The 22,313-nt window shown below is 35.9% G+C and overlaps 1 protein-coding gene across 1 annotated transcript in view; it reads left to right on the top strand.

Moving 5' to 3' along the window:
- LOC107597971 (GTPase-activating Rap/Ran-GAP domain-like protein 3) overlaps positions 1 to 18,828 on the top strand; it is a 64,720-nt gene extending 45,892 nt beyond the window's left edge. Inside the window, exons 11-30 of the mRNA XM_016289194.1 lie at positions 2,038 to 2,146; positions 2,322 to 2,367; positions 3,572 to 3,678; positions 4,106 to 4,221; positions 5,365 to 5,487; positions 5,585 to 5,659; positions 5,745 to 5,859; positions 6,732 to 6,758; positions 6,943 to 7,047; positions 7,744 to 7,860; positions 8,801 to 8,976; positions 9,402 to 9,560; positions 10,237 to 10,303; positions 10,379 to 10,486; positions 10,616 to 10,734; positions 11,836 to 11,971; positions 12,199 to 12,258; positions 16,153 to 16,371; positions 16,923 to 17,037; positions 18,337 to 18,828. Of these exons, the coding sequence (XP_016144680.1) occupies positions 2,038 to 2,146; positions 2,322 to 2,367; positions 3,572 to 3,678; positions 4,106 to 4,221; positions 5,365 to 5,487; positions 5,585 to 5,659; positions 5,745 to 5,859; positions 6,732 to 6,758; positions 6,943 to 7,047; positions 7,744 to 7,860; positions 8,801 to 8,976; positions 9,402 to 9,560; positions 10,237 to 10,303; positions 10,379 to 10,486; positions 10,616 to 10,734; positions 11,836 to 11,971; positions 12,199 to 12,258; positions 16,153 to 16,371; positions 16,923 to 17,037; positions 18,337 to 18,487 (2,250 nt within the window). The 3' untranslated portion in view covers positions 18,488 to 18,828. The remainder of the gene's footprint in view (positions 1 to 2,037; positions 2,147 to 2,321; positions 2,368 to 3,571; positions 3,679 to 4,105; positions 4,222 to 5,364; positions 5,488 to 5,584; positions 5,660 to 5,744; positions 5,860 to 6,731; positions 6,759 to 6,942; positions 7,048 to 7,743; positions 7,861 to 8,800; positions 8,977 to 9,401; positions 9,561 to 10,236; positions 10,304 to 10,378; positions 10,487 to 10,615; positions 10,735 to 11,835; positions 11,972 to 12,198; positions 12,259 to 16,152; positions 16,372 to 16,922; positions 17,038 to 18,336) is intronic.
- Positions 18,829 to 22,313: the final 3,485 nt, after the last annotated feature.

Below are 22,313 nucleotides of genomic sequence, written 5' to 3' on the forward strand. Positions count from 1 at the left end.
TTTAGACACACACACACACACACACACACACACACAAAAAAAAAACACATCCAAGTAAAACTATAAGCAGAATAAGAGAAAGACAAATAGAGAGCAGAGGACACAGACAGAGAGGAGGAATGAAAGAGAGATTTGAATGATAGCAAAGAGAAGGGAGCTGTGTGTGTTTGTTGAGGCAGAAAGGAGGCAGTCTGTAGCTCAGTAGGTGGTGAGGGGAAAACAGGCTATATTTAACATCCAAAAGCGCTGGACATCACAGCGGTCAGTCTCTCCCTCTCTTTTCTCTGCTGCCTTTCCCCCTTCCCCCCTCAGCTCCATATCCTGATTACATCAAGCGTCAATCACTTCACTCTCTCTCTCACTTCATATCTCGCTCTTCTCTTGATTATATCACACACAGCAATCCATCTTTCTTTCTCTCTCTCTCTCTCTCTCTCTCTCTCTCTCTCCCCTTCTGTTTCTCACTTTTTCTATCAGATCATATGTCTGATTGAGTACAAGTAGTGCTCTTGAACACTGGAGTGCTTGTGGAAACATTCACAATAGTAGGATTTTCAAAGTATTTGTATCGGTTCAAGATCTCCACACTCTACAGCCGAGAGCCTCTTCAGCCCTTCGTGTCAATAACCACCTTTTTACCAATGCTGAACCGCTCATGAAAAGAGTAGGAAAGCTGATGCACTCCAAAGTCTCTTACCGACCCCTAAAAGCATGCAGACAAACCAAACAGTCGGAAGACTCAGAAATCAAGTAGAGTTCACAAGGGAGAGCAAGTCTTTTCTTGAAAGAAAACTCTTTTTAAAGGGAGAGTTCACACACACGGAAATTCAGTTATCATTTTCTCACCCTCATGTCGTTCCAAACCCAAATGAGTTTCAAATGAGTGGAACACAAAAGAAGAACCTTTACAGTTATTTTCCATCAAGGACAGTTCATAGTAACTGCATCTGTCAAGCTACAAACAGAAACTACAAACATTTTTGAATGTGTAAATAGCTGTAAATCATAAGATATTTAAGTCGTTATTTACTGATTCAAAAATGTTGCATTGTTGCGTTTCTGTTCAAGTTGCAAAATTAAATTATGCAAATTAATTAACATTTCAAAAAACTATTTGGACTTGAAGCAAGGAGTTTCCATCCCATGTGTTCAATTGAACATAATCATAACTCAGTAACCTGTGCTATGAAATTGACTTATATTGTTGAGGCTTTTGTTAAAGCAAAGCCAAATAATTGTTTTTAGGTAATTTTATTAACAATTTTGGAAATGTTATACATGTTACTGACAACAATTCCACTGTGCAATGAACAACATATGGGTTTGGAAAAACATGAGGCATTTTTGGAGTTAACTGACTGATCCTAGAAGGCTCAACCCTGCTTGTCAGATGCTAGAAACATGTAAGAGAGTCAGTCATGTTGGTATTGTTCAAGTGTTAAACGGTATGTCACTGGAAGTATGCTCTTGTGTAAGGAAGAGGGGAAGTGGCAGAGAATCATAATTGAGCTCTCAGTAGAAATTAATCTGTCGCTGCAATAAGTAAATACTCATTCCTGTCACAGCTCATGGTCATGCGCATGTATCTGTGTCTGGATGCGTGTGTTTGTGTGTGGGAGAGAGAAAGAGAATGAGAGAGATACTAGCTGGCGGAGAGGGGCAGGTGAAAAGCAGCCATGTAGTAATTGAGCTTTAAGGGAATGTTTTATATGTGTGTGTGGGCTCTTGAGATAAAAGATAAAAGCTCCTTTCCGACCGTAATGGTGCAGACTCATTAACAAGCTCAATTATGCTTTCTGGCTAACAGGCTTGAGGTGTCAGAGGTCATATAGCAGCTTTTGAATGTCCACACATGCACACGGACCAACAAACCTATACACATTGGCATGTGCTCTTTTCAAAATGAAACATTTGTCCATCATTTGTTCAGACTGGACAGAAAAAAGTTGGTGTAATAGTTTCAGGTAACAAAAGCAGCCTTTTAAAATGTGTTTCATTAATGCATGATTATAGCTTTCATTATTTCAATCTGTGCAGGTAGAGAGGAAGAGACATATTGGGAACGACATTGTGACCATTGTGTTTCAGGAGGGAGATGACGCCTCTCCGTCCTTCAAACCCTCTATGATTCGCTCCCATTTCACACGTATCCTTCATCCTCAAGCTGAGTGGAAATGATGAAATGAGTCACTCAATGACAGCAATTAGGCTATTTATGGGTGATTTTTTTTTTACAAGACAATGATTAAAAATACATGTAAATACATTTTTGAAGTTTTTCACATCAAGCAATTGTATAATTTCCTTTACATAAACCACAGATATTTTTGCCTTAGTTCGATATAATAGCCAGAATGATTGTTACAGGTTTGTGTGTGTATTTGAGGTTTTACTTTTTATGCATAGCACATGTTAAAGGCACAATATGTAATTTTTGCCACTAGAGGGCGCGTATTCAAAATAAACAAATAGACAAAGGCGTAGTTAGATGACGCCATGACTGAGTGTGGAATCATGGGAGTTGTCGTCTTCATCCCCACAGCCGATGCAATCCGACGGGACTCGGGCAGAAATCATGTTCATGGATGAGCTAATGATTTATTAACGTAGAATGAAGCAGGGTGAGGCTGAAAGCCGTCGAAGTGAAACGAGGCCGCTGAACGAGCGTGACACACGGCTCGAAAGCAGCGGAGCTTTTATTATGCCACAGTCGACCGCTTCCGCTCCTTCCGGTCGTGCGTATGTGGGGGAAAAAAGCAGCGCTGTTTTATCATACTAGATACATTTGAAAGTTCTGTTATAATGCTACTCTATGCGGTCGTCACCGGTACGCACAACATATTAAAGCGTCTTTAGTGTTTCCATGTTCGGAAATCGAGGGGTTATGACGTCATTGGCAGGCAACACAATGACACTATGAACACGCTCCGTGTCACTAGTTAAAATTGCTTATTTCTCTGGATTTAAACATTCTTCCAAACATTAGGGATAATGTAAGTACCCAAGTCAGCAAAATATATAACACTGTTCTAGTGGTTTTTGGATATTTTAATAAAAAAATCTTACATATTGTGCCTTTAAATGTTGTTTTAATAATACATTAAATATTATTAGATTGTATATACACTACTGTTCAAAAGATTTTTTAGATTAAATTAATACTTTTATTCCACTAGGGTGCATTAATTTGATCAAAAACGAAAGTAAGGACGTTTTGAGTGTTACAAAAGTTTCCATTTCAAATCATTCCTGTTCTTTTGACCATTCTCTTCATCAAAGAATCCTTAACAATATAATATGAGCTCTAATATTAAGCAGCACAACTGTTTTCAAAGTTGATCATATCTGCAGATTAGAATGATTTCTGAAGGATCATGTGACACTGAAGAAGTAATAGCTGCTGAAAATTCAGCTTTGTCTTCAAAGGAACAAATTACATTTTAAATTATATTTAAATAGAAAACAGATATTTTACATTATAATAATATTTTAGACTTCAAAAACATTTAAAAAAACGAATTTGAATGCTAGTGTATATTATTTGTATCTTAATCATTTTGTTTTGTTGCAGGTTGAAGATTTTCTCAGAAGAGAGTGTGCCGCTGTTTGGCCCACCGCTCCCTTCCCCTCCAGTGTTCACAGACCACCAGGAGTTCAGGGACTTTTTACTAGTTAAATGTTAGTAAATTCACCAGTACATAAAGTTGTGTTCCTAATCGTTCACCAAAATATAACAACTTTCCCCTGAAACATCACTTTTCTGCTGATGTAACCAAGCCTGTGAATACCAGCCATATCACAGCCTATTAATAATAATTTAAGCCATAAAATCTAAGACTACTAATATTTCATGTCCCAGTCAAAATAGATTACATCATTTTAAATGCATTCCAAATGTCATTTTAATGTTGTCTGCTTCACACAGACCTCCTGTTAGAATATACACCTGTGTTTTTCTGTTACCAGCTTTAATGGTTTGTTTTGGCTCATGAACTCAGTAAAGCAGATGCTTTCGTTAAACAGACCTTGTAAAATGAGTCATGCTGTTTCTTACGGGTAATTCTGTTACATAATACTGCTACCTTTATCCTTCTGTCTCCTATAGTAATAAATGGAGAAAAAGCCACTCTCGAGACCCCCACTTTTGCTCAGAAACGTCAGCGCACTCTGGACATGCTGATCAGATCCTTGTACCAGGATCTCATGCCTGACATGCCCAAGGTATGAACACAATGTTTCTCAATCAGGGGGCGGGGCCTAATAGGGGGCCTCAGCAAACTGCCAAGGCGGCCTCAAAAAAAAAGCCAAAATAACTAAAAATTAAGATATCTCTTACTTTAATTCACCTCTAAACAACAGTTTTTTTTTCTTTTGAAGAATCAGCATTCCCATTGTCTTGATATATATGAGGAAAACTGATATATATGAGGAAGCCAAATTTTAATAGTGTGATTCCTAGACCTGAAAATGCAATTTTTTTGTTGCATTTTCACAATGAATGCATATTTTTCTAGTTATGCCAAGCTCTAAAATATATATATATTTTTAGTAAATTATACATTTTTAAAAAATCCCTATCTACCGGTAGTAAATTACAAATGACTGACAGAGTCATGGGGCCTTCAAATACTATTGTGGACAAAGAAGGGCCTTGGATTCAAAAAGGTTGAAAAGCACTGATATAGCCCAATACTTTTCTGTATTTCACTATGTTTATCCTCAGACTTTTACCTCATTTCCTTTTCTGCCATATATTTTCAGATGTTTTGCACTGTTTCTTCGCACAGTTCTATTTTAGTCGTATTTACACCACTCTTCCAAACCACTGAGCTTTCAAATGCACTTTCATTCTGTTGCAGCCCCCTGTCAGTTGCCATTAGAGATGGACACTTTCTTTTTATTGTTGTCTGTTACTGTTCCTGTTTTAGGGTTCTTCTATTCTTCATTTACTAGAGTTGGGAATCAAGAACCAGTTCCATTCATTTTAATGAAAGAGTAATATTTTAACTAAACAATACAAAGACTTACTGTCTTTGTATTGTTTAGTTAAAATCTTACTTTCATCTTACTCTGACAGTAAACCTTTCTGTTGTGTTGCTCTAATATGCAGCAAGAAAACAGTACAACTGATAACTTTTGTTAACAAATGAATTTTTTGAATCAGTTATTTATCAAAAAGTATCATAAATGAGTGTTCTATAGTAAATCAGAATTTGAACCATCATTATTTGATTCTTAACTCTATCTATGATGGCTGGTAAAGAACAGTGGTGTAAGAATTTGTTAGTTTCTGCTTTGCTCTGTCTTTCTGTCTGTTTCTGGGTCAGTCTCTCAGACCCATCTTTATCTGTACCGCTCCTGTAGGTTCCCTTCTCTCCGCAGAACATGCTGAACCGACGCTCATTCAGCGACGTACTGCCAGAATCACCCAAATCCGCCCGTAAAAAAGAAGAGGCACGCCAGGCTGAGTTTGTTCGAGTGGGACAGGTAGGATGTAGAAATACGAATAAAATATAAAGATATGGCATGAAAGACAATGTCACAATATGAGTAATGTCATTAATAGATATAATATTGCGTCCAGGCCTTGAAGCTGAAAACTATAGTTCGAGGGGATGCACCCACCAGTTTAGTCACCACTGGTCTTTGCAGGAAAGAGGTGAGAGGGCAAGAGGAAAGTGAGATGGATGCTGTTATTTTGCTTTCGGTTCATCTCTAACTGTGTGTTGCCATGTTCTCTGCAGCCATGGGAGTCACAGTCGTTCTGCACTAGCTTCCCGTATGATATAGTCTGTGGAGATTCGTGGGGACAGTCATTACTGGTCGCCACAGATTCAGCAGGGGTCATGCTGCTGGAAGGTGAGAATGCTTTTTCATGAGAAACAATACAACTGGACAGAGGAGCAGTTTTCTTACAAATGACTTGTAAAGACAGACTGAATGTAATTTTGACCAGGCTGGATTGTATGGATTGTATTAATGGACATTGAACTGAGTTCATTTTGTGGGGGGGGATTACAAAAAGAAACTTTGATGCTGCTTTTTCCATACAATAAAAAGGAACAATGAGAAGAGGCTGTCAAACTTACAAAAGGACAAAATGCACAAAAATACTAGTGCCGACAATAAAAAATTTTTGTTGTCTGTGGAAAAAAGTAAATTACACATGAGGATAAGAAAATTAAATAAACATTACCATTCAAAAGAAGGTCTGTAAGATTTAAAATGTTTTTGACAGAACTCTCTTATGCGCACTCGAGCTGCATTTATTTGATCAAAAATACAGTAAAAACAGGATTATGAAATATTATTATAATTTAAAATAAGAGTTTTCTGTTTTAATGTTTTAAAATGTAATTTATTCCTGTGATCGCAAAGCTGAACAGTCTTCAGACTCTTCAGAAATCTTTTTAATATTCTAATATGTTGTGCTGCTTAATATTTTTATGGAAACAATGCTTTAGGATTTTAGCCTTCAATGAATAATCCATATTTTAGGATTCTTCCAAAAAATAGCCTTTATTTAAATTTTGTAACAGTATAAATCACTTTAATTGCACTCTTGATCATTTTAATGTGACCTTCCTGAATAAGGAAGTATTAAATTCTTTAAAAAATAAAATAAAATACTGACCCCAGACTTTTGAATGGTAGTGTTCAAGGCACTTTCTTGTTTTGTTTTGTTTTTTACTAAAAAACTGAAATTTGATTACCTTTATCTTCCCTTTTAGCCTCAGATCCACTGTTCTCCAATGCAGGTATGTAAAGCAAAACCACTACACTACAGACGAAACAAATGCTTATAAATATTACAAAGAATTTATACGTTTTTTTTTACAGTGATAGTTATCAAATGTGTCTTAATCAAAGCAAGCAAATCTCAGTGGGGGATTGAGTTACCATGCAGACCACAAACTAATCTTGCTTTGCATGCTGATCTAGATTCACCAACCCTGCCTCCGGTGCAGGTATTTGACAAAACCTTGACTGTCAAACAAATGCACGTGCTTGAACCTCAGGACCTCCTCATTGCAAGAGCAGATAAGGGTAAGATGTGTGTTGTTTTTCTATTTACATGAGCATATGAATGAGACAATTCGTATGTGGGTAGAAGAAAGGGTGTGAAATGATCTGCCAGAAGAGAGACAGCGTGAGAAAGAAAAAGACCAAAGCAAAGCGGCGAAGGAAACTCTAGGTCTTTGCTCTAATGAGCATCTTTAGCCAACAGGGAATAGCACAAAATAGTATCTCAAACACACACACATGCGGGCAGCATCTCTGGTTCGCATTGTCTAGACTTATAGCTCATTATAAAGAGAAGCACGGACTAGGGATCCATGTAATTTAGAGTCTTCCGCCTTTTTCTATTCTGATCATTAGTTCAAGATGGTGTACAGCAAACTCTCACTCTTATTGGAAAGCACAGCTTCTCCAGAGGGAAAATAATGAATTGGTTATCAACTCGGTCACCAAGCAACTTTCATTCACTACGACAGGCATTTGAAAACCAAACATGTTGCATTAGCTGAGATGTCATTCAGTTTGATGAGACGGGTCTCTCATTAGTTGCCAACCAGTTATCATATAGTTACGGTTCTGAAAGCTGTTGTTTGTAGAATTCCCTAAACAGCTAAAGTAATCACACTCATTTGAATATTCAAACTGAACCAGAGTGCTTGAGTCTTTAAATCAAATTAAGCTTTAATTCCAATTGCTTTATATCCAATTTCGACTGTGTTGCAGGGAAAGATGCTCGACTGTATGTTTACAGACTAAGCTCTCTCAAACGGGGGATAGAGGAGCGGCAGCTTGTCCGCACCAAGTGTGACAGTCGAGAGAACAAGCTTGAGAAAACCAAAGGTACGAAAGAAGGCCACACAAATATTTGAAATGATTTAAAATCGGACAATATTATTTACATTCTAAATACGAGTGTTGGTGAAGCAACATTCTGAAATTGAAATTTTCTAATTCAAAGTAGTTAGAAGGATAGTTCACCAAAAAAATGAAAATTCTGTCATTCATTACTTTGCCTAATGCCGTTTCAAACCCGTAAGACCTTCGTTCATCTTCGGAACACAAATTAAAATATTTTTATGAAATCCGATAGCTTTCTGACCCTGCATAGACAGCAACACAACTGAAATGTTCAAGGCCCAGAAAGGTAGCACGGACATCGTTAAAATAGTCCATGTGACATCAGTGGTTCAACCTTAATTTTAAGAAGCTACGAGAATACTTTTTGTATGCAAAGAAAACAAAAATAACGACTTTAATATTAAAATTACGATTGAACCACTGATGTCACATGAACTATTTTAATGATGTCCTTACTACCTTTCTGGGCCTTGAACGTGGGAGTTCTGTTGCGGTATCTGCAGGGTCAAAAAGATCTCGGATTTGATCAAAAATATCTTAATTTGTGTTCCGAAGATGATCAAAGGTCTTGCGGGTTTGGAACGACATTAGGGTGAGTAATTAATGACGGAATTTTCATTTTTGGGTGAATGATCCCTATAAGCTTATTAAAGCTATGCTGTCTATGGAGGTTCATGTGATACTGACAACTGGAGTACTGACTACTGAAAATTCAGCTTTGCTTTCAGGAATAAATTACATTTTAAAATATATTAAAATCGAAAAAACATTCAATTGTAATACTTCACAATATTACTGTTACTGTATTTTGATCAAATAAATGAAACAAATTTGAAGTTTCTTGAAGAATTTAATAATTAGCTAATAAATTAGATGATTTCCAAGATCATCGCAATCAAGTAACAGAAATGTGTTTCCTCAGGCTGCCATCTCTACTCCATAAACACGCATCATGGGGTGGAGCTCAGAATCGTTGCGGCGATAAGAAACAAGCTCCTCCTGATCACCAGGAAACAGTCACGCCTCGATTGCCTTGGCTCTATCGCTACAGTCACAGGGACTACTGACTCACCTGTGGAAGAGTTCCAGTACATACGGGTTTGACAAATTTGAAGTTTCTTGAAGAATTTAATAATTAGCTAATAAATTAGATGATTTCCAAGATCATCGCAATCAAGTAACAGAAATGTGTTTCCTCAGGCTGCCATCTCTACTCCATAAACACGCATCATGGGGTGGAGCTCAGAATCGTTGCGGCGATAAGAAACAAGCTCCTCCTGATCACCAGGAAACAGTCACGCCTCGATTGCCTTGGCTCTATCGCTACAGTCACAGGGACTACTGACTCACCTGTGGAAGAGTTCCAGTACATACGGGTATGAGACGGATTCAGCACTCTTACACATGTCATGCATTGACGTTAACTGCATCTTATTGTCACTTGTAGTTTATAGGAACGGTTCTCACAGACAGATTTTTCAAAAGCTCTCAACAGTTTGAATGATTGCTGTCTCCTTTCTTAGGAGATCTGCTTATGTGACTCACCGGTGGTCATGGCCCTGGTTGATGGCCCAACAGGAGAGAATGATCACATGATCTGTGTGGCCTACAGACATCAGTTTGACTTGATCAATGAGAGTACAGGAGACGCTTACAGACTACACCATGTAGACTCCAACCGGGTGAGAAACAGCCACTTGAATACAAACATAGGCTAGACTACCATTTGTGGTCAGGAAGATTATTCTTTTTTATATAAAATATATATACTATATATGTATATTTCTATTTAGCAAGGATGCAATTAATTGATCATCAGAAGTGACAGTAAAGATATTTATAATGTTACAAAAGATTTCTCTCAAATAAATGCTGTTCATTTGAACTATACATCAAAGAATCCAGACAAAAATGTATCAGTTTTCACAAAAATATTAAGCAGCTCAACTGTTTTCAACATTGATATTAGCAAGAAATGTTTCTTGAGCTGCAAATCAGCATATAAAATTATTTCTGAAGGTTCATGTGATACTGACAACTGGAGTACTGACTACTGAAAATTCAGCTTTGCTTTCAGGAATAAATTACATTTTAAAATATATTAAAATCGAAAAAACATTCAATTGTAATACTTCACAATATTACTGTTACTGTATTTTGATCAAATAAATGAAGCTTTGGAGAGCATAAGAAACCTCTTTTAAAAAATCTTACTGACCCAAACTTTTGAACAGCAGTGTACACATTCATTTACACAATATAACACGATCTAGATATCCTCCCCTTCACTTTATCAGTTATGTACACCAAACTGTCAGTTTTTGATCGGTAACATGAGTGTCTATTACTTTTCTCCAGGTGAACTTTGTTGCTGCCATAGATGTGTATGAAGATGGAGAGGCTGGACTTCTTCTTTGCTATAACAGTTAGTGTCTATTACAGTGTCAGTGATTGCATCTGCATAGTCAGATTCTCTAAAGCTGGACTTTTCTTTTAACAGATATCTGCGTCTATAAGAAGGTGTGTCCGTTTAACGGAGCAACACCCATGATTCAGCCCAATACTTCAGACTTCCATTTCAGCTGGAATCAAATGCCCAACGCTATTGGTCAGTGCCTTTAGGATCTTGAAAATTCTTTGTTATTACTAATTTTTCTACAGTTCAACATTCGTTTTGCATTTGCATTAGTGGAAATAATTGAGATGTCTCACTATTCTGTCACTTCCTGTGTCACAGTGTGTGCATTCCCGTATATCCTTGCATTCACCACTGACTCCATAGAGATTCGACTAGTCGTTAATGGCAACCTAGTATATACAGCTGTCGTTCCAGAATTGCAACTGACTGCGTCCAGAGTAAGTGTTCTAGCCATAAGGTTCTACCTATGAAGACCATTATATAGCGGTGTATTTATCTGGTGTAAATGACATTTTTATTGTACAGTCTGAAACCATATTTTAAATATTTTATTACACTCTTTTTAGATTACTTTTTAAATATTTGGGATCCGTAAGACTTTTTAATCCATAAGACTGCATTTATTTGATCGAAAATACACTAAAAACAGTAATATTATTATAATTTACAATAACTGTTTTATATTTTAATACATTTTAAAATCTAATTGATTGTCAGTGCCGATAGCCTTGTGGGCAGTGCGCCGTTGAGATACGGGTCCCAAGTTTGAATCCCGACTCAAGGGCAAAAAAATAAAGGCAAAAATGCCAAAAATAAATCTTTAAAAAATATAATTGATTCCTGTAATGGCAAATGCATTATCAATTTTGAAAAACGTAATATTTTTTGTGGAAACCATGAACGATTTTTCAAATAGTTTTTTCATTTTTCAAATTTTTCTTTTGCTGACAAAAGAACAGCATTTATTTGAAATACACTTTTTTGCATTATTTAAAAGTCTTAACTGTCACTTTTGATCAATTTAATGCATCTTTTCTGAATAAAAATGTGAATTTATTTTTTTTAAATCTCACTAACCACAGACTTTTTAATGGTAGTGTACACTCTAATAAAATTTTTTCAAATTTTTCTTTTGCTGACAAAAGAACAGCATTTATTTGAAATACACTTTTTTTGCATTATTTAAAAGTCTTAACTGTCACTTTTGATCAATTTAATGCATCTTTTCTGAATAAAAATGTGAATTTATTTTTTTTAAATCTCACTAACCACAGACTTTTTAATGGTAGTGTACACTCTAATAAAAAGAATTTACACAGCTTTAACACATGGAAAATTTATTAACAGTTGAAAACGTATTGATGACAGTGTTGTCTCTTTTATAAGATGCATTCTTCTGTATAAATAAATAATATTTATTAAATAATAATAAATAATTCTTCTTTATAAATTATACAAATCCTTTCCAAACATTTATCAGTCATTTCACATTTCTTACAGTTTTTCTCTTGTTATTTCTTCCTCTCTTTTTTCTGTAGTCTGATATCTATTTCATCTCGTCAGCACCTATAAACTCTGCCTCCAACTGTAGCTCCAGAGACACTAGTTCCCAGAGTTCCCCTCAGACTCCAACTGGCTACGAGATGCCTGTCTTCCCTTCCCCGCTTGGAGATGGTAGGCTTCTTCTCTTGATGGAACAATTCAACTGAATTCCCATGCTATTAAACTTAATATAGAGGTTAAACATGGGTATTTGCGTTCAGGAGTCCTGCATTTCTTCTGGTAGCGAGTTTTGTATGCGAGTTGTGAGTCTGTGTTTGTGTATTGTCTTACGATGCATTTGTCTTTTAATCTGTGCGTGGGTTGGGTTGATATATTGCTCTTTTCCATCCCTGGTCCAGATTGTATTCGGATCCCCTACGGCACCAAGCTAACCCTCTACATGTCTAAAGACTCTGAAGGTACTGCAGGCACTTCTGTTGCCTACATTTCCCATGCTGCCTCACTAATGCACGCTACCGCGGAGACTCACCCTGTCTATTATTCAATTAACAGACGCATGCAGACGGTGTTGAGTGAAATATGCAGCTAACATAATGTGTCCCTTCCTTCTTGCAGTCTCATAGAATGAATGACAGAGACAGAGAAAAAATGGTGGCTTGAGGAGTCTTTAGGAAAAAATATGAACAATGGAGAGAAACTGAAGTGAATGGGATAGAGAGGTGGGAGAGGAAATCAATAGACAGAGAGAGACAGATACATAGAGACAGACAGAGATGGCTGAACAGACGCTTTAGGGAAATGGGACACATTTGCTGCAGCATGAGTTACAGATCGCTGTGTCACCATGGATACTTTTGTCAGAGCCCCTCTTCATACATACACATACACACACATGCGGTCTGGACGGCCCTCCAGAGCTTAGCACTTTTGGCTACACACAAGGCCTGAAGATAGCCATCAAGGGGCTGTGACAAAATCCACATCCTGGTATTTTTAAACATCCAGCCAACTGTCTGTGGCTGCCATTTTTGCACCATGGGAAATAGACGGATAACATACCATTAATCATCTCAACATAACATTCACAATACAGCAAGATTGTAACACTTTACTATAAGGTTCAATTTGTTAACATTAGTTAATGCATTTGGTATCATGAACTAAAAATGAACAGTACTTTTACAGTATTTATTAATCTGTTCTTTCTACAAATTCATTTCTAACATTTCAAGCAGTATAAAATAGCATTAGTGTTTTTTCCACAAACATGAATAATTATCAATGTTACATTTATAAATTAACATTAACCTGGATTAATTCATGCTGTAAATGCATGATGCATTAGCTAAATTCAGCTAATTTCACCTTATTGTCAAGTGTTACCATTTCTTGTTGTATGTTTTTATTTTCTTTCAATCTGTATAGAACAAATTTGATTATTATTATTTTACTTATACTACCGTTTGGGGTTTGGTAAGATTATTTTATGTATTTGAAAAAAGTCTCTTATGCTTACCAAGGATGCATTTATTTGATCAAAAATGTGATGAAAACTGTTATGTTGTGAAATGTTATTCATTTTAAATAACTGTTTTTTAATTTAAGGTAAATTGCTAATTTAATGTAAACAACTCCTCAGCAGTTGCCGTCCTGTTCTGTCTAAAATAGTCTGAATATAAACACTTATTATAGTCATACCATAATGATTCAGGATAAGACAAAAACACGCTTTAGAAGACAGATTCATAATATAATTGCACATTTTGTAAATTCTGAACAAAAAAAAGTTACATAGTGTACCTTTACTTTCTTACTGACCCAAATTTAAATTAGTGTGTGTGTGTGCACATATATATATATATATATGCAAACACACACACACACACACACACACACACACAATACAATGTGTGTATGTATATATTTCTTTCCAAAGTTGCTGTTCCATGGTACAAAGATGACTTTGGAATACTTTCAGTGTATTCCAGACACACGCATGGATTTATAACAAAACAGACCTGTGTTTGATTATGACTCTCTAATTATTCTAAATTAACTTAAAGGGGAAGCATTCTTCCTTGCCTGGTGTATGCTGTTGGACACTGTCATGTCTCTAACCAGATCCTTGCTTTTTTATCTAACATGACTACAGTTTTCAAGATTCTTGTTTGTTGCTACTAAAATGTGTGTGAATTATTTGCTCTGAATCACCATGTCTGTGTAGTTTATTAATCAAAAATGCCAATACTGTTCCACAGTATTCAAGATACTGTAGCAATCATAGTATCACTACCCCATATGCATATATTCAACAACATGCACATATTGAACCCTCTCACCCAGATAAAAGTAGTATTTCTTAAGGTTTATGTCAATTTTTTGTTTGATTTTTATTATAGTATTTTATTATTGTGTTGGTTCTTTATTAAAGCTTTATCTGGCAGCATATATATATTTTTATTGTTTGTTTGTTTTTGCTTTTTTTATTGAGACACTGGTGGGGTGACACTTCACGTTGATATTTAACTCCATTTTGTCCAGTGGCCTTGCAGTTTCCATAATTTCCTGCTCTCGCTCTGCCCAAAATGACCAAAAAGTGATACATGGAATACTTCATTAACATAGGCAGACAGTCAGCTCTGATTAAGTGGCTGCCCCTCTGCCCTTCCCATGTGGTTGCCCTAGTTTCTGAGGAACGAGTATTAGAGACTATCTATTCAAAATTATTTTAGCTATCTACATGATGTCAAGTCATTGTTTTACAAGACTGAGTCAAGAGTCAAGTTAAGTCAAGCAGATAGAAAATATGAGAGTTAACCGTGATAAATGTGTGGTGCTGTACATTTACCTTATAGACTTGTACTGTAAAAACATAATTTTCATGCACTAAATGAAGAGTCCTAACCAATCAGACTGTTCTGGTTGTGGACCATCAAATTTCCCAAAAAATCAAATTCCTGTTCCAATTTGGTGGGCTTTATTTGGGTTGAACTTACTGTTTTACCTAATTTGGCCGAATGTTTACGACAGTTGACAAATGTAAACGTGAGATTAGGCTCAGTGCACCCAAAAAATCAACGATGTCAGTCTGTGAACTGGAGTCATCAGATCAAGTCTGAGTTGAGTCACAAGTAATTGCAATGAAGTCTAAAAACAAACTCCAGTCTGACTCAAGTCCAAGTCATGAGCCTGAAGCCCACACTTTGGAGAGGGAAAAATATGCTATAAAAACAGACATGCTCTAACCAGACGTGATGTGATAAGTTTCCTGATCCGAGCAATTTGTCTGACTGAACATGAAAAAGCAGTGTGACACAGTCAAAGACCATCAGAACACAGTAACGATTTGGAGTGGCATGGCCAAGGTGGGTACCAATGTTGCAATACTTATGGGTCTTGTATATATGAAAAAGTAGAGTAGAGTAGGGTATTAGATAACTACTTACACTACCAATCAATGGTTTAGGGTCAGATTGGTTTTTTTTTTAAATAAATTATTATTTCTTGCATTCAGCAAGGACGCATTTAATTGATCAAAGGTGAAAATAAAAGCATTTATAATTTGCTATTTTAAATTGTATTTTGAATAAGATATTCATTTCAAATGAATGCTGTTCCTTTCAGCTGTATCCTTTTTTAAGAATACTGAAGAAAAAATGTATCACAGTTTCCACAAAACTATTAAGCAGCACAACTATTTTCAACATCATAAAAAAGGATAAGTAGTTAAATAAATGTTTCTTGAGCACCAAATCAGCATATTAGAATGATTTCTAAGGGATCAAGCAACACTGAAGAGTAATGGCTGCTAAATTTAGCTTTGTCATCACAGGAATAAACTAGATTGTAAAATATTTTCAAATTAAACAGTTTTTTTTTTTAAATTGTAATATTTCCCTAATATTGCTGACTGTTTTTAAATGCAGACTTGGTTAGCGTTAAGAACTTATCAATTCAAAAACATTTTTAAAAATGTATTACTGACCCTAAACTTTTGAATGGTAGTGTGTTTACTAAAAGACTGTTGCATCAGAATTAAATTAAACTGTTTTAGTTATTCCACAAATGCACGCTTACCTGTGGGTAGGTACAACACAGTTGTTTTCATTTGAGCTAATTAGTCTAATTACAGTATAATGGATTCAGCAGTGACTCTGTGTGTGAGTGCATTTCTATATGTGTGTTTTAACATCATTCTGTGCAGATTAGATATTGATGTGCCTAGCAGCAGTTCTGCACCTAGACAGACTATTAACTCTGTAGCAGTTACACCATTTATTCTAACATCTCATTTGTTAGTTTTCTCTCTCTTCTTTTTTGCCCCTTTCCAACTACCCCTTTCTTTCTTCAAGGTGAAGCTCCCTCAAAACACATCTATAAGATCCCATTGAGCAACCTAGTTGGCCGGAGCATAGAGAGGCCCCTCAAGTCTCCGTTGGTCAATAAAGTGCTCACGGCACCTGCCTCCAGTGTGATCGGCCCCACTCCCATGATCGCAAGCACAACCTCTCTCTCGCTGTCTCGCATGGAGATCAAAGAGATCGCCAGCCGGACACGGAAAGAACTGCTGGGTGAGTGTCTCTGTGTTTGTGTGTTCTTGAACCGAAAGCTATCATTACGTTTGTGCGGCACAGCGGGAAGCTGGCAAGAAATGTACCAAAAGAAATCAGCCGCAGCGGGTTGGACAAGTGGTGCAGCTCAGTACCATTTATTATTAACCTTTCAATTGTGGGTGATAAAAAAAACTGTTAACGATACATGCATACTTGATCTGTTGTAATGCTTGTTCTGCAGTCAAACTGAGATGAGACAGACATTTTGTATTATGAAGTGTTAGAGTGAGACATTCTGATCACACATTAGATAAACTGCTTGAATTACTAGACTGCCACACTTCACACCCTACATACACAGACACACACACACACACACACACACACACACAGACAGAATAATGGCTGAGTGGACTATTAGAAGCGCTATTGCAACTCCTGGAGGTGCAATTTAATGTCATTTTATAATTTCGGCTTACTACGTTGAATTATGTATTATTATTATATAATCAGTATTATATGAATTTGTGTGTGTCTGAGTTTGTCTTTGTCCTCTGTACCTGTTATAGGTTTGACTGAGGAACCCAGCAGTAAGGCTGATGGTAACTCAGTGAAACAAAGAAAAATTAGCAAGAAAACCAAGGAGGAAGAACAGAGAACAGCAGAGATAAGCACCACTGAGCAGTAAGTGTGTGTGTGTGTGTGTGTGTACACACACACACACACAGAATAATGGCTGAGTGGACTATTAGAAGCGCTATTGCAACTCCTGGGGGTGCAATTTAATGTCATTTTATAATTTCGGCTTACTACGTTGAATTATGTATTATTATTATATAATCAGTATTATATGAATTTGTGTGTGTCTGAGTTTGTCTTTGTCCTCTGTACCTGTTATAGGTTTGACTGAGGAACCCAGCAGTAAGGCTGATGGTAACTCAGTGAAACAAAGAAAAATTAGCAAGAAAACCAAGGAGGAAGAACAGAGAACAGCAGAGATAAGCACCACTGAGCAGTAAGTGTGTGTGTGTGTGTCTGTGTCTGTGTCTGTGTCTGTGTGCGTGTTTTGGTTGGGTGGTAGGGCTGGGCAATACATATTGAATATTCATGATAAATTCACAGAGTTGATAAGTTCGATTCATTTTCTTAAATCAGTCATTTTCATAAACCGTTTCAATTAATTGGTTCAAAACTCAATTGTCACTTTTTATTTTATGAATCTGTTGAATGTTTTGTCAATTACATTTTTTCCCCATAAAAATCATGTACTAAAACATTACATTACTAATAAACAGTAATATTTTTACAACAACAAAAAAAATCTCCTTAGTCCATTTAGCCCATGCTTTAATAATTTCAAGACTTTTGCAGCTTTTTACAGTTACTGAAAGAAAAAAAGATATAGACCTACACAATATACAAAAGGTTTGAGGTCATTGTTTGATAAAAATACAGTAATAAAATATTATTACAAACTAAAATATATTTTAAAATGTACTTTATTCTTGTGATGGCAAAGCCAATTTTTTAGCATTATTACTTCAGTCTTCAGTGTCACATGATTCTTCAGAAATCATTATAATGTGCTGATTTGGTGCTCAAGAAACATTTTTAATTATTATTCATGTTAAAACTGTGATACGATTTTTCAGCATTCTTTGATGAATAGAAAGTTCAAAAGAACAGCATTTATTTAAAATTCTAAATAAATAGTATTATTTAATCATAATTTATAATATTATAAATGTCTTTACTATTCTGTTTGATCAATTTAATGTGTCCTTTCTCAATAAAAAGCTATTTCTTAAAAAAAAACAACCCAAGCTTTTGAACAGCAGTGTGTTAAGTAGACTGAAAATATCAAGCTATAATGTTTAAAGCATGTATGTCGCCCAGTCCTAGCAAGTGAAAGGTTATTTCTGCATGTTAGACACAAGTATACCAGTGATGTATACTGACTATAAGATATCTCCAATCAATCAGAGTGGGAATGGAGTCTGTAGATGCAGAAACTGATGTCCATCGGCTTTGCTCATCTGGCTCTACGGTGGAGCCACGAGATGATAGCCCTCCCACGGCCAGCCCTTTTACCTTCTCCACATCTTTTGAGGAGGATATTCTGGACCTTAAGTGATGACAATCACAGTCTGTGGATCAAAGTGCACCTCTCACCTTACACATCCTACTACCTTTTACTTTATATCATTCTTATTTACCATGTTACGTTGCATTTTGTGTTTTCCTCAGTCTGCCCACTCATCTGTGTGCGCAAATGAATCCCCAGAGCTTTAAACTTGACGGAGTTTACAGTGTGGTGATGTCAAAATTTACTCCTGGTGGATGTATGCATGCGTGCGTGTGTGTATGATCCTGTGTTTACTGTATAAGATAGAAATACAACTAGAAAATTTTGATTCTCAGCTATTATTTCAGAATTTTGTTTAAAGAAAAAAGAAAAAAATGACCAAAAATGTTTTTTTTTTAAAAGTCAAGGTTTGATTTAGTTTCTATGATTGATGAGACACATTCTCCATCAGCTTTTGGACAAATGTGTAGCTTTGTAGCAAACTTGTAGCCATATGAACAGAAATAAGAAATTTAAAAACAAAAATGGCTTGAAAGCTTTGAGCCACAATTTAAGGTCAAGGCTAATATTACTTTTCACTCCAAGACCTGAATGTAAGATTGACACTCTTAAAAACAATGAAACCTTTTTTTAATTTTGTGTTTTTAAATGTTTTCTATGTCTGTGATTTGTACATTGTGTGATTATTTCAAAGTTGTAAAAAACTCTATATGCATCTCGGTTCAGATGCACATGAACATTCAAATGTAAACATACATACATATAAATATATACCTTTCTAGTTCTATTGTATTATGGAGAAATAAAACTCACGTATTGTGTATATCAGTGTTATGGTCTAACCTGCCTTCACCCTCACCATGCTTTTAAACCCTGACATGCAAACCCTCTGCAGAAAGGGCAGGAGTCTCCCACAAGTGCCATTTTCTACTGCAGCCGTCAAGCACTAGCGCCCTCTATCAGACTGACCATGGATTGCATGTCATGAGGCGGAAGCAAACAAAAACCATTACAGAACACAGTTTGGTCACTACATCTGGTAAATGTGCAGCTGTTTACTATGCTAACAGTATGAGCTTTGATCCATGAACATCTTCATTTACAGGTGCACACAGTCAAACGCAGTCTTTAAGTGCTGTTGCTTCTTGAAAAGGGCTCTAGATCACCTGCATGCCTCCATTCAAACCCACTATAAAATAAAAAGGGATTTGATGTATTAATGGTTTAGAATTAGGATGTATTTACTCTTCTCGTGGATTTGGTTCAAATAAAAAAATTAAAATCTCTAGGAATTAAAGCCAGGGTTACTTAGATTACATCTCTGACCCTAGGTCAGGGTTCCTCAAATCTTGCCCTGGAGGTCCAATGCGCTGCAGAGTTTAACTCCAACCCTGATCAAACTCAGCTACCTGTCATTTTCTAATGATCCTGAAGACATTGATTAGCATGCTCAGGTGTGTTTGATTAGGGTTAGAGCTAAACTCTGCAGGAAAGTGGATCTCGTGGGTCAGATTTGAGGATTCCTGCTCTAGGTTATGCAGCCAAAAAAAAATTATTCATCAGGATCTTTGTCTTGTTTTCTAGAAGAATCTAAACATCTTAAAACAACATGAATTTATGTGAGAAGCAAAGCGATATTAAGACTTTTTCTATTTTTTTGGCCCATTTTTTTCTAGATTTAGGCATAAGCCTCATTTCACACACACACACACACACACACATATATATATACTAATAAATATTCTTAGATTATTTAAAGATGTTTAGATATTTTAACTGGAAAACAACACATAAATACCTAATAAAAGGTTTTTGCTGTGTAATAAGAGAACGAGAATATTGATTCTGCTGTTTACAGTTCAAACTCAGATTTTAAAGAATGTCATCAAAGTGACAACAGAACACAAGAGCCTCAGGAACAGCACAAGAGGAGGTGTAAGTATTAAACTGCTTAGCTGAATGCATGACCCCCTCACTCTCAACCTTTCTCCATCTGAATGTGAACCATTTAACACTAGTAGCAGACTGGACTAAAAAGGGAAAACTTGGGAATATTTTTGTAAATGAAGAGTTTTACATATCATTTATTTGCTATTTTGTTGTCTTTGAAGGGAATGGGTGAGCCAGAGACTGATGGAATATATTTTTCAGGGGTTTTTTTTCCTTTGGCATATTGTCCGTTCGCCCTCCTTCAGTTCACTCCCCTAACTGTTTTCACAGTGGTTTTGTATCTATATCGATATTAACTGTTTAGACTGTTGCAGAAACTCTGTGAATATCAGAAATTAAACAAAAATTAATAAATAAAAAAAAACACCAAGTGTCTTAAAATATTGTATTGCCATTGTTTTTAATGCCAAGTACTACTTGTAAATGTTAGTGTTTCAGATGTGCCCTCAAAAATATTACTATTATTATAGCATTTATTTGAAAAAGTGCTGTAGCCCACTGCTGTAGTTATTGTTCATCGATATGAAATAAATATTTATGAAATTTGACCATGAAGTTTTTTTTTTCCTTTGGCATATTGTCCGTTCGCCCTCCTTCAGTTCACTCCCCTAACTGTTTTCACAGTGGTTTTGTATCTATATCGATATTAACTGTTTAGACTGTTGCAGAAACTCTGTGAATATCAGAAATTAAACAAAAATTAATTTAAAAAAAAAACACCAAGTGTCTTAAAATATTGTATTGCCATTGTTTTTAATGCCAAGTACTACTTGTAAATGTTAGTGTTTCAGATGTGCCCTCAAAAATATTACTATTATTATAGCATTTATTTGAAAAAGTGCTGTAGCCCACTGCTGTAGTTATTGTTCATCGATATGAAATAAATATTTATGAAATTTGACCATGAAGTTTGTGTTTTAACGAGTGTAAGTATACTACTCACATGCTTGAACATTTATAGCATATATTGACAGCTATGATTATTAACTAGTGATATGTGGTCTCCCAATGTTGAAGGGTTTTTCGAGACAGCAATAGAGTCTGCAGAGAGTCAGCAAACTGCTGTCAACATGAAAGGACAGTGATGTTAATAGTCATAAAAACCTCAGTGACATTGTATGAACCATCACTAAATAGAGTAATGTAATGCAAATTGAGTATTGTTTCCGCAAAGTGCTGAAAAGGTCTCGAAATCAAATCTCGAGCTCGGAGAAATGTAGGTTTTAATAAGTAATTACTGGCTTTCAGCATCCCAAACAGCCTTTAACATTGATAGACAGACCAAAATCAACAGAAGTGGCAGGGATGCTTAAGTAAATAAAATGGAGTTACTTTGGAAGAACTTACCCGTAGGCCTAGTTCGTTTTCAATGTGAAAGTGCAAACCTCGCTGACAATTCCGTAGAGAAATGGTGCGTTCAAGTCATGTCGGATAGATCGTATTTACGAGTTGAACGCACATGAACGCCACCACAACGTCGTAATTACAAAATTAAAATGTTCTTTAAGTCCCGAGTTTCCGAGTTGGACGCGTGTCAATGAGAAACATGGCGGAATCGATGGATGCAACGTCTGTAGTTGAGGGTAAAATTTTATTTAAATTTATAGTTTAGTTGTCCTATAACGATTGCCGAAGTAAAATATAAATCACAATACTTATAAGTATTAAGCAGTGACATTGTCAGGCTTTTTATTTACAAAACATAAGCTTTTTGAATGTGGCAGGATTGTAATGTAATAGGTTTTTATGCGATACAGATTAAAGTGGCTTCATAAATTACTTTTTAAAAATATTAAAAACGCAAAACACACCTGATGCGAATTCTTTGCTCTTCATTTTCTATAAGCAGAGTTAACAGACCCTGTTGTATTTTCTTATCTTGTATAAGAAGGTATCTTGTGCCGACTAAACCGAGTTCAACGCT

The sequence above is a fragment of the Sinocyclocheilus grahami genome, unplaced genomic scaffold (genome assembly GCF_001515645.1).
Source record: "Sinocyclocheilus grahami isolate Dianchi unplaced genomic scaffold, SAMN03320097.WGS_v1.1 scaffold12.1, whole genome shotgun sequence".
In the NCBI taxonomy this organism is placed as follows: Eukaryota; Metazoa; Chordata; class Actinopteri; order Cypriniformes; family Cyprinidae; genus Sinocyclocheilus; species Sinocyclocheilus grahami.